This window comes from Berghia stephanieae, chromosome 11 (assembly GCF_034508935.2).
Source record: "Berghia stephanieae isolate SIO BIC M18660-M18661 chromosome 11, UCSD_Bste_1.3, whole genome shotgun sequence".
In the NCBI taxonomy this organism is placed as follows: Eukaryota; Metazoa; Mollusca; class Gastropoda; order Nudibranchia; family Aeolidiidae; genus Berghia; species Berghia stephanieae.
Window position 1 is genome coordinate 38,043,669 of NC_088370.1, and position 13,440 is coordinate 38,057,108.

Here is a 13,440-nt window from a genome sequence, read left to right on the forward strand (position 1 = left end):
TTTTTCAAATGCCTAGTGAGAGAGAAAAAACAAAACAATCATACATGTATCTGCAAACAGCAGAACGTTTTCATTTTACAATGAGATGGGAAGGGGAAGGGATAACATTATGACAAAAGAGAGAGAGAGAGAGAGAGAGAGAGAGAGAGAGAGAGAGAGAGAGAGAGAGAAGAGAGAGAGAGAGAGAGAGAGAGAGAGAGAGATGGGCGGGGGGATGGGGGGATAGTAAGGGGGAATGGGAAAAGATGAAAGAAACAATGGGTTGCCTGATGATGTAGATCAAAGGAATGTTACAGCGGTGTTCACGGAGCGTACTTCGTGAAACTTTAACCTTTTACAGTGACAGTTTTTTTTCTGCAGATTGCTTATGCAGAATAAATCGTTTCCACCAAGAGGCAGCATAGTAAGAGTATATTTCGACTCGGGCTTCAATTAAACTATAAATCGCAAAGCTTGTCTTTTAATGATAACATTAAGACTAAGATCTGGAGTTTGGGGAGTGTAAGATGGAATCTCGCCAATAATGGTTAAAATTGTTTTGATTTTTAAAAATATAACACACACACACACACACACGAACGCGCGCGGTCACGACAGCGAGGACCATCTATTGCATGTGTTGCAACGGTAAATCAGTTTACGTGTACGTAGATCCTGAGGCGAGATGCCCCGTTACCGTGTACGCACCCCCCCCCCCCCCCCCCCCCCAAAAAAAAAAAAGAAAGAGACACACACATACACACACACGCACATACACACACACACACACACACACACACACACACACACACACACACACACACACACGCGCGCGCGCAGTCTCGCGTCCGCTACGAACTAATTTTGCGCACCAATTTTTACTGCACTAATGCACCAATTGCATTTGGTTTGGCCACTTGGCCTCCTGTAACCAACTTTTTGGCTTCCTCTGACTTTCCCCGTTATATCGTTTTACTCTGGTACCGGTAAAACTTATTTTATTTGGCAATCTAAATATCTAAATGCAACACGTGCTAACGCCACAGATTGCATTTGCTAATGCTTCTATATATACGAATTTTCCTTATCCTATCTAAATTGTTTAACAAATCTAAAGAGTTTTCGCGAGGATAAGGTGGGTTTGGTGGTATTTGGGCTCCTGCCGAGGAATCTGGTCTCTTGCTATAGCTAGTTTGGTCTCTTACTCAAAAATGATCTGGCAACCCTGCCTGGCTAGGCGGAACCTTGATAACAGAAACGGGACCCACACGATTTCGCGAGGAATTAATCATGAAAACCATTAGGATATAATTTCAACACAACTTTTGAAATTCATCAAGGATTGTCCATTACCGAATGTTTTTTGATAGAAAACAAATGCATCTTCAAATCTAAACTGCTTTTGACGGTAAGCGGTAAGTTTTTATTTATTTTTCTGTCCAAACGAATGATTTGTCCTGGTTATAGAAGCTAAGTATTGGTAACACCGGCTCAGCTCTCTCTCTCTCTCTCTCTCTCTCTCTCTCTCTCTCTCTCTCTCTCTCTCTCTCTCTCTCTCTCTCTTATATATATATATATATATATATATATATATATATATATATATATATATATATATATATATATATATATAAATTATAAAACAAAAACCTTGAAATAATAGTGCTCAACTTTAGTATAAAAGGAGCTATTTATAAACATTTGAAAGATAATTAAGATAGTTTGACTTCTACAACGTTGTTATCGAGCGTTGCTCTCATCAGGAAGTGGAAGTGAAAGTAGATTGTTGTGTTTTCGTATTTTTATAGATTCGTGTTTATGGAGGCTCGTAATTTCATAAAAGGTGTTTGTTTCTATGTCTGCATGAGGAAGTTAGTTCGTTTCTTCTGTTGAGTGTTGCTATGTTCGGTTTAGTGATGATGAAGAATTTTTCTTCCAAGCAGAGCTTGCAAATCTTAGAAGAGGGGAAGTACGACTGTGCTCTGAAGATGATTTTCCATGTGATGCTGTGTTGTATGTTTTTTTCTTTGAGGTTCCAAATGTGTTCGCTTAGTGTAGTAGAATGTCGTTTGTGTATGTTTCTGAAGGAAGATGTATGCAGGTTGTATCTGGTTTTGAATGAACACTCAGTGAGGCCAATATATGTTTCTTGTTTTGGTGTGTCTGGTCGTGTTACTGTAGCTTGATAAATTACGTTTTGAGTCAGGCAATTGCCGTTTATATAAAAATACGAAAACACAACAATCTACTTTCACTTCCATTTCCTGATGAGAGCAACGCTCGATAACAACGTTGTAGAAGTCAAACTATCTTAATTATCTTTCAAATGTTTATATGGAGCGAATTATTATTTTAATATTTACTGACTCTAACATTGTGGTAAATATTAAAATAATATATATATATATATAATTTATTTTGTCTCGGCTAAAAATATGCAAGTGACTTTATTTATTTTTATATTAGCTCTAACAAAAATTATCGAGCACTAGTACCTACAGGTACCCACTAACACTCACATATATATATATATATATATATATGAGTATATATACATATGCACTTGGAATGTGGGAAAAATCCAACTTCATTGTGAATCTGGTGACCTCGAAAATGCGTTATAAAAAGATGTTTATCACAACTGATCAATTGATGATGGGTAATATCCTCCAGCTAGGAATGCCCTAAGTAGGGGTAAGTCAAACTCCCAGTGTGCATCTACCGGAAGTCTTGCCATTTAGGTGTAACAAAGTAAATGCAAAAATGCTTACCATCTTTGACTGTAACTATCCTTTTTCCTCCTTCCACTCTCTTCTTGGAGCAAATGATGAGTTTGGATTCATCATCAGAAAACATGAGATGGAACCGTTTGTAAGCACCGTCATCAGGGAAGGCGTACATCAAGTTGTCGTGGTCTGGCAGATTGTGTAAGGCGTGCTGAAGCAGAGGGATAGCTGTCTCCAATCTGAGATAGAAAATTAAGCTGTTAGAACTTGTAGACTGTGAAAAATATTGATCAAAAATTATCAAAACAGCTTAAGATAAAAACAAAAAACAACCCAAAATTTAAAATAAAAAAAAAATAAACACAGAACATTTCAGGCTCAAAACAATTCTTCAGCCAACAGCTAACACAATTTTACACCACTTCGCTTATTTTAACAGGAAGTACAGACTTCCGGAATCAGCTATCAATCAGATATGACCTAGCCAGATGATACTTTATTGAACTCCTAACATAAACTTCTGAGTCATAAACAAATCAAAATGTTTAAGAGGCAACATTAAAAGAGTGTATGATTTAAAAATAAAACTGTTTAAGCAATCCCTACGATCCTCAGCAAAATGCGTACAATGTACAAAAATGCGTAAGAAGGTTGGTAGCACTGTGAAACATAATGTGGTATTTTGTTCTATTTAAAGCTTTTAAATTGATTTTTTTGTGGTTTTTTTAATGTTTAGTCCCATCCTCCATGTTGTGTGTTTTAAACATGTCACCTCCCACCGAGGCAATGGTGAAGCTTAATCACTCGGCAATTTCTCTTACACAATAATAAAGTACACAAAAAGAAATTGAAAAAAAATAAAAAATTGACTCTAAAAATCTTTGAACATTTTCTTCCTCCACCTGGGAATGACGTTATCGGAGAAATAGAACCGTTCTTGAAGGGCATGAATGTCGTAGATGATGATCTGGGCCGGTCCTTTGGCACTGAGTGGGATAGCTGACAACAGGGTGGCCAGGGTCTGTGGAATAGGTAGTAAGTATGCGCTTGGCTAAGAAGCTCACAACATTGCCATACGGAAGTATGTGCGGCTATGTGATCTAGTGGTATGATCGGAAGGTCCTGGGTTCAAGCCTCGATTGGCACATATTTGAGTCCTTGGAAAAGACTCTTTACTCACTTTCTCTCACCATACTCTGTGTAAAATCAGTACCCAGCCGTTTACATAGCAATGACTATGAAAAAGGTTTTTTTCTCTTTTTAAGGAAAATTTTGGTCTAAAATCAAAGCCCTATCTCCACTGAGTAAAAATGTTTTTGAATTTTGAAAATCCATTCATAAATAAACAAGTTATGCAGTTTCAAAGGTGTAATTTATTTGGATGACACGCACAGAGGAAAAAAACGCGAAAATATGGGACGCTTTTTCGGAATTTTTTTTTCGACCTTTGGTTGTATCTTGCGTAATAAGTGGATTAAAAGATTGAAACTTGAAGAGCAAATTAGGATGGTGTTTTGTAAAATACTTGAAAAGTACTCGTCATATTCATATGAAATTTTACAACCAAAAAAAAGAAATGTTCATGTATTACCTTGTCAGCGACAAAACCTCCACGCCCGGTAGTTTTAGAAATATTTTACTCCAAAGAGTAAAAATCTATTTTTAACGGTCTTCTGGTAATCGCACGAGTTTTGTCGCTTGACATAATCTAAAATGACCTTTTTTCTAACTGTGTCAACTTTAAGTCATATTCATTGATAAACAGCGTCGTAATTTTTTAAAATAGCATATACGAAACGGCTTCGTCCCATATTTTGACGCGAATTCGGGCACTTTGACGTGAATTCGGGCACTTCGTAAGCGAAAAAGAGGCCCAAAGATTTGTGCAGGATAGTCATTGCTACGTTTACAGCGTTGTCTCTGTCCGAAAAAAATTATAACATCGCCAAACAAGTGTCATGTCCCATCTTAAATGTCAAATGTTCCTGTTGGCCAGGGACCCCTTGTAAAACGCTTCGAACACATTTAGTGGATATTGCGCTATAAAAAAACAACTCCATAAGCTCAATAAAGGATCAACACACAAAACTATGTGTAACCGTAAACGTTGATAGTCTGGTTAATACAGTTTAGTGAGAATTGCTCATAAACGCGGATGGCAAAAAAACAATAACAAAGACCTGAGTGACGTCAACTTCATTCTATCCATACAAGTAGTGGATAAAAATATGAACAGGTGTATAAATCAGTGACAAACAAATCAGAAAGAAAAAAGAATAATCTGATGACTTTTTTCTTCCTGAAATTTTCTTTCTGTTTTGTTTGCCATAGTTTCATACACACTTTTTCAGGTTTTTATCATACGAAAGTACCTGCTCCCTAATTTGTGACATGTTGCATCAATCTGGTAGGTAATATGTTGGAATGGTGTTAGGTGAAGAAAATGGTATCTAAACTGAAAATTATTAAAACTAAGGAAATCATATTGCTTAAAGTTTAAGAAACAAAACTCACTTTCCTAAACAAAGACATCTAATTTAATTCAACTTAGCTAAAATTATTATTGTCATTATCATTTTGATTATCATTATTATCATTATTATTATTATTATTATTATTATTAATATTACTATTATTACTATTATTATTATTATTATTATTATTATTATTATTATTATTATTATTACTATTATTATTATTATTATTATTATTATTATTATTATTATTATTATTATTATTATTATGGGACTGCGTGGCTCAGCGGTACGGTCCTTGCTTTGTACCTGAAAGGTACCGAGTTCGACTACCCGCCGCGTTGTGTGGCCTTGAGCAAGTCACCTAGCCTTAGCTCAATTTGCAGCGCTGCACTGCGGCTGATGCCTGGGTTATTCCAGTCTTTCCTTAGAATAGACCCTAAAGAAAAATTTCCCCTTAGGAATGAATAAAGGGATTTTTTTTTTTTTTTTTAAATTTTATTATTATTATTATTATATTATTATTATTATTATTATTATTATTATTATTATTATTATTATTATTATTATTATTATTATTATTATTACTATTATTATTATTATTATTATTATAATCATCATCATCATCATTATTATTATTATAATTATCATCATTATCATTATTATTATTATTATTATTATTATTATTATTATTATTATTATTATTATTATTATTATTATCATTATTATTATTATTATTATTATCATTATCATTATTATTATTATTATTATTATTATTATTATTATTATTATTATTATTATTATTATTATTATTATTATCATTATATTATTATTATTATTATAAACATCATTATTATCAATATTATTATCATTACTATTTTAATCATCATCGTCATCATCATCATCATCATCATTATTATCAATATCACCACTTTCATCACCATGAATAATATTATCATATTACTTTAGCAGTGGCAATCTGTCCCTCTGTGTCCACTCTCTCCATGGTCCCTGTGGGGAAATAGGGCAGGATGAAGTGGAACGATTTGGCTAAGTATCTGAAATTTATATGATAAAAGCATCATTAAGGTCATACCAGAGCCAGTAAAAAGGAAGAAAATGGGATAGTTAAAACATCCAAGAAAAGGTAAGACAAAGGGGAATTAGACGAAATAGGAAACAGATGTAGATTCCAAGAGCACACTATCAAAGTACTTAGTTTGAGATCACCTAAAAGTCTCATACAGACACAAGCACAGGTCCCCACTAAGAGGAATACACTCAAATGTTTACAAATCATATAGAGTATGTAAACAAAACAATACAGTGCATAACAGGGAGATGATTTACAAGGAAAAAAATATCATCTCCCAAAACTAACTATACATTTGACTGTTTCCCTCTCAGTCAGGGTATCCGGCCAGGGTCAGGACAAAACCAAGTAATCTCATTCCAAGACAAAGACAGAAAGCAAGTTGGAAAACAGATATAGGGAGATAGAAGACACAGTCAGTACCTCCCTGCCCACTATGGGAGGTCAGGACCCCACCCAGTTTGGATTTGTAGCAACTACCCTCAATCTGGTATTGTGTCTGGTAAACCCAGATGCTGAAAATAAAATACAAAGAACAAATTGTGTCATTTTTGCATGATCGATGAATTTTTATCAAAGAAAATGAGTTTAATATCTTAAATGTCAAAAAAAAAGAAAAAAGGAATTTTTAATCGGTAAATCTGATAATTTTTGCTTTCAATTCAAAATATGGCATCAGGTTTCAAATAAATCCAAAATGAGGTGGGGAGTGGAATTTTTCACAATTTCCATACGATATAAGACTAATCCAAAGGGTAGCAAGCAATTACTATTGTCAGTTTCACGCTACAGAAACCGGGATAAACTCCTGACTCCATCGGTCTGGTGGCTCAGAAGGACTACTTTTTTAAAATTCATAAATCAGTTCTGTTTCTGTTTCAAAGTTTTGAATAATTGAGAATCTCATCTCCTAAAATGTGATGCATTGGCTCAATCTGGCATAATGTTGGAATTTAGTAAATGGAAAAAAAAAGTTTATAGAATGTGTTTGTTCTAAATCAAATTTTATAAGTTAAAATAGAATTTTTATGCATCAGGTTCAACCCGCCATAACCCGATAAAAACACACTTTTTAAAAACATAGACTAGAAAGTTGCTCAAACAGACTTACCTTGGAAATGCGTAGAGAACAGATAATTGCTCAAACACAACTTCAGGAGTGTGGAAACTGCCAATAAATATGACTGAAAAAGATAAGAAAAGCTATTGATGACAAAGAGAGCAATGACAATGGTTTGTATTTAGTTGGTTTTTTGACACTTTAACTCACTCAATCCTAGAGATTTTTGCTGCTTTTCAAAATTGGAAAAAAATTGTATCAAAAATGAGCATGTACATAGATAGTTTTATTCAACTACCATTAACATGTAAAAATGTTAAAAATTAGCTTTGATACTACGCCTATAATTTGTCTTATAAAAACGAAATAAATAGGCATGGGGTAAAAGTAACCCGGGTAAACTACGGATATAGACGGTGTTAGGGTTGAATGAGTTAAGGTCATATTAACACAATTGAAATGGAAGATGACAGGAAGGTTTAAAAAGTGTAGATTGAGACGTTTGTCTGTATTTGCAAGCACTGAAAAGGCCCCGATATCTCATTTGGTAGAGCACTTGCTTCACAAGCAAAAGAATGTGGATGTTCAATTAATGATTAATATTCGGACACTTCTTTCCAGTCAGTACTGATTGAGTAGAATGATCTGTTGTTAGATTTGACACAACAAGAGATGAAGTGAGTAGGAAAGTGCGAGAAGACAATAGAGAATTTTTTTTTAAAAATGTAGTCTCTATTGTCTTCTAGCAATTTCCTACTCACTTCATCTCTTGTTGTTACCAACATAAGTGCCTGCTCCACTCACTTTTCTAGATTTGACACAGTACTTTGCTAAAGACATTATAACAAAAAATTAAAAGTAGAGATGAGAAGTAACAGAAAACAAAAGACGATAAAACCTTTCGCAGTGATGAGAATAGAATGTGAGACTATATGAGTATGGCACCCTTTATTCTCGCTGTGAGAGGAAGCTCTCCGATCCCGGGTTCTGGTTCGATTCTCTTCACAGCAAAATTTCTTTTTTTTTTTCATTTCTTGTTATTATCTCTACTCAATTTTCTGAGTTTGTGAAAGATAATCCTTGATTTTCTAAAGCTAGATAAGAATTCTCATTATAAATTTAATGCATCAGAAAATTTGATAAACTCTTGCACTTTTAGCCTTATAGTTCTGAAGATTGATTTTTTTACTATAGAAAAATAATACAAGGGGTGGAGGGGGGGGGGGGGGGGGGAACTAAGTCAAACAAGAAAGAGAAGTAAATGCCAAGGAAAACCTGTCAGTGTATCCTAAAGTTCAAGTTCCACTTCCAGAGGTAGGCACAGTAATCTTGCCAAATGACATTCATTCTAATGTTTAAAATTGAACTTTTGACTCCCCCTCCCCCCATCCCCGACGAGCACTTGTCGGACCCAATCAGCACTTCATTCAAAAATTATGTATCTGATTAATGATATTTAGTACCAAGAACCAAAAAGTCTGAGATAACTAAAAGAGCATGATCATCCACACACAAAAAAAGAGCATGCACATCATTTTTTATTAAAACATACAAACCATCTTTTCCAGCCATATATTTCACGTCTTCGATAAACAGATTAGGAAATCCATCAGCAAACTTCTTCCATTGTATCGTGTCTCGGAACTCCACACACCGGGCATTTGTAACCATAGAGGTAGACCGTTGAACTTTCTAGAAAATAAAATAGAACATTGCAAGAGTATAACAATTGTATAGTAATATTATATTATATTCGACAAATAAGTCAAACACACCCCAGCAGTATCTGTTCATCATAGAGGAACTTAAATCCTATTTGCACTTAAGTCTGCATGTCTAAGAAAGCTCAGTGCAAGAGCACTCAACTCACAAGAAAAGAGACAAGTTTAAGTTCAAGCAAAAAAAAATCAGTTTGGGTCCAAGCATAGGGATCACCTAAAGCTGTGAAGATTTTTCCAGACCTATCTTATCTGTCGATACAGTAATGACTTGGTAGATGGGTCTATTCGATCCTGTGGGAGGTACTTTGTGATAGACAAAGGTCCTATCCTGCTATTCATCCATTAATAATGTTTAATGCTCCTGACTCCACAGGCCTTCTGGCTCCGAAGGAGAAAAATGCACATCTGCTTAATATACCTAATCCATAATAGCAATTTACAATAAAAAAGAACAACTCATAAATGGGTTTTCCTTTGTCAGGGCGATTTCAAATTTGGGAAAAGCAAATCAAACTAACTTACTATTTCATTTACCGAATATTTCAATATTAAACGTTTCGGAGCGATCAATGAAAACTATTTAATGATAAAACTCCTTAATAAACTCCCATCGTTATGTGTGTTTGGGAGATCTAAAAGCTAAGGAAAAAAATCTGGACAAAAAATTGTTTAAAAACATTTTTAAAAGTTATTGGATTTGAGCTTTTATATATATACATATAGCACAAAATCCACTAATCTGCTCCAAGTGCTTCACAAGTGGTTAAAAAACCAAATCAGAACCTTTAAGTATACACAATCCATACATAACACAGGGCTTGGTCTCAATATTCTCATATCTCAAGCCATCTTACAAATAAAAAATATTTGTGTTAAATTTCATAAAAATATTACTCTATCCAGAATTAATATAATATATCTCTTCCTTTTCATTGTTCAATGAAGAACGTTTACATCTGAAGAAATGTTTGTTCTTAATAAATTTGATATAAATTTGAAGAAACTTAACATACGTTTTACGATTGTAGCTATACTAGACAGCATCTTATTGTATTCCTGGTTGAATGATTTTTATCTATTTGCCTCTTTATGAGTTGTAAAATACTTCATTTTTTAAAGCAATTTTCATGCATATGCATATGTATAGATATACTGTGTCGCTATGTAATCTTATAGTATGACGTTTGCTTTTGGATTAGAAGCTCTTGGGTTCAAGCCTCGATCGATGCATAGTTGAGTCCTTGGAAAAGGCTCTTTAGTTACATGCTCTCACCGTACTCAGGTGTATAATGAGTACCTGGTCAATAACAACATTGTCTGTGTTGAAAACGATAAATGTTAAAGGTTACACAGAGTTTTGAGTGTTGGTTCGCTACATCTGGCTGGCAGATGTTATGAATTAACTACACATACAGCATCAAAAGAGCCTTTGTTGTGTCCAAAACAGTGATCACTATAACAACCACAACTCTTGTAAAAAAAATAATACATTTCTAGGGGCTTGATAATCTCTTGATAATAATGAAAAACAAAAACAGACAAACTCATTGTACACAACTATAAAAAGTCACAACTTTAAGAAACTATACCAGTCCTGTAAGTATTAAGTCACTGTAATTTTGACTCAAATCACGAATTGAGAAACGGATTAACTCAACATAAAAGCCTTTTCCCATAAACTCATTAACTTTCAATATTGTAACAAAATAACGAAAAGGAGAAAAAATTATAAATGAACAATGAAAGAATTAACATAAATCATGAGAAAATATGTGTCTTAATAAAACAATAAAAATATCTGTCAAATTGATTTTTTATTATTTTTTAAATAGCCAAAGTAACAGATAAGTAAATAAATAAATTAATTCATAAAGGGAAACAAATAAAAATAGTTGTGCAAATTAAATAAATCCATCTATCTTGCATTGAAATAAAAACATAATCAATTCATTCTTCATTTTAAAAATACATGATATTAATTTGATATGCGGATAAATAACCAATGAGTCTGCATACTTATACTTAACATCTAAATTTGAAATTCATATATTATATATTCAGGAGTTTGGGTTAGTTTGTCGATTAAGCGCAGTGTGCAATTAAGCGGAAAAGCTAGAAATAGCATCTAAGCATCAGCTTTCATGTGCCATTTATGTAGGACCTTCCCTTCCCCTCGTGAGTTTTCTATGGGCTTTGGGCTGTCATGTTAAAGACATGACCTCATTAGAAGGTTTCTTGTTTGTTTTTTTTAGTTTTGGTTCTATGTTTGTGTGTGTGTGTGTGTGTGTGTGTGTGTGTGTGTTTTATCGACAACAAAATGTGACATTACTGTTTGTAAAAATAGTAATCATAAAGCGTTGAATGGGTTCTATCTGTGCAAGCTGTTTATAAACCCCTGTCTCCAATCTCGCCAATGTCGGTAGATCATCTCTCAAATATTCTTCTTGGATAAAGCAGCGTAGTTTGCCCACCATGTCAAGTTTTTCAGTGTTTGATTCATCCTAATCTTCATTATACAGATGTTGTCTTTTGTGTGGCTGAATAGAATCCACTAGCTCCTGAGATGTCATTTCACCACTGATGGGTATACGGTTGTCCATTGTAACGAACGGATCGCTTGAATCATTTCTGTTTTTGGTGTATATTTTATATATTTTTCTCCAATCAAGAATGTGAGTTAACCAGAGTGAACGGTATATATGTGTGTATATATATAGATAGATAGATATACTATGTTTGCTTTCTCTGTGGTATCAGTAGTTTCCGTTCCATCTGGTTGTTGTAAAACTGCTATGCCTGATGTATCTCTCCGTTCAAATTTGATGCATTTCCAGAAGCGATTTGTGATGCCACCGTTTAGGTTTATGTTAGAATAGGACTCAGCTTTGAGCATGTCAGTGACAGATTTGTCATGCTCTTTCTTAAGCTGTGTGTTTTATTTCCTTACAAAAAGCTCTAAAATTGTCCCAGTCCTGTTTTTTGTTGGGCCTTTTTGCTAAGTTGTAACGACATTCTTTTGTCGAATTTGAGTCTTGATGTTTCGTGTCATCCAAGGCAAGTGTTGTTTTCTACTTAAGATTTTGTTCGGGATTTGCTTATTGACTGATTCCATGATGGTTGTAGTTTATTTATATGACTTAAATTTATTCTTACTTTGTCCCCTAAAAATGTTGCATCAAGACGCATTTTAAACACAAAAGCACATTGATTTATTGTTTGTATTTATCGTTCAGTTAATAAAATTCCTTAGTTTATGTAGAGAGAAAAAAGAGACCATCCAAACTTTTATACTCAAATGGCAACCAAAACTGTCATCTTTATTGAATGTGAGAAAATCAACTTCCGTCATTTGGGCTACACCGGTTGATAGAGTGTACACTCCTTGTTTGCTTAAAGACTTTAAATCTTTCTTTAATTTTTCCAGCAATTACCTGCAATCTTATGTAATTAATACGAGTATCAAACCAGGTAAAAAATTAGTAGATATTGGCACAAAATGCAGTAAAAATGACACTTTGATATTCATATCCAGTGCTTATCAGCATTAGGTACCTACAGTGATGCGAGCAAAAAAAAAAAAAAAAAATTAATTAAAACGCAAGCACACAGACACATGTGACACCGCTCCCCACAAAAAATAAACAAACAAGCAAAAACAGCAAATAACAAATTGTTTTCAAACATTAATAGAATCAATTACCATTCAAATAAAACTAAACAAAAAGGTTAGTGAATTCATGCAAAGGAATGGCTCACATTCTTCCGATAAAAATTGGATAATCCGGAAATTTTTTCAACTGTCGGTTTTTGTGAGGTCTGTTATAGAAAACAAATGAGAAGGAAATTTAAATAATCTTCATATATTACATAGAAATAGAAGAAAATAAAACCTGTTCAATATCTTTAAAAGAACGAAATTAGAAAAAATGATTATTTATTCTACTCCTCATATTTTTTTTTTTTAAACCTTTAAAGTGTAAAATAAACCCGTAGAGAAATCCCTTTTTAAAAATGACATGAACTCTTCTCCAAAGCAAAAAATTAGATAAGTAAAGTGTTAATGAATATCAATAAGTAAGACCCAAAATAAATAATTTTTAAAAAATCAGCATATTTCTAAATCTTAAAAGTACAAATGTTTAAGGCCATATTAACATGTAAAACGTTGACGTTCTTATCAGACAATCCATAACCAATCAATTCCTGGGATAATTTTGGTGCTGAAATAATATGAATGATATGGTAAAAAAGTATGGGCTTTGCATTTAAAAGGTTTTGTTTCATTTTGAGAGAGTGGATTTCAAAAATATTGAAAAAAAAAAAAAAAAAGAGTGGATTTTGTTTCCTAGAGAGCAAAAATCTAGAATTTCATACTAAGATCATTTGA

General features: G+C 33.5%; 1 protein-coding gene across 8 annotated transcripts in view; it reads right to left on the minus strand.

Annotated features, from left to right (window-relative positions):
- LOC144956870 (uncharacterized) overlaps window positions 1-13,440 on the minus strand; it is a 28,053-nt gene that overhangs the window by 4,752 nt on the left and 9,861 nt on the right. For 5 of the 8 annotated variants that reach the window (XM_078887658.1, XM_078887660.1, XM_078887659.1 and 2 more), the window contains exons 3-7: window positions 8,889-9,024; window positions 7,384-7,456; window positions 6,144-6,237; window positions 3,608-3,726; window positions 2,751-2,944 (exon numbers count right to left, since the gene is read on the minus strand). In XM_078887658.1, the coding sequence (XP_078743784.1) occupies window positions 2,751-2,944; window positions 3,608-3,726; window positions 6,144-6,237; window positions 7,384-7,456; window positions 8,889-9,024 (616 nt within the window). Of the gene's footprint in view, window positions 1-2,750; window positions 2,945-3,607; window positions 3,727-6,143; window positions 6,238-7,383; window positions 7,457-8,888; window positions 9,025-12,809; window positions 12,870-13,440 lie in introns of all 8 variants that reach the window. The other 3 variants (XM_078887654.1, XM_078887655.1, XM_078887653.1) reach the window with 1 other exon arrangement.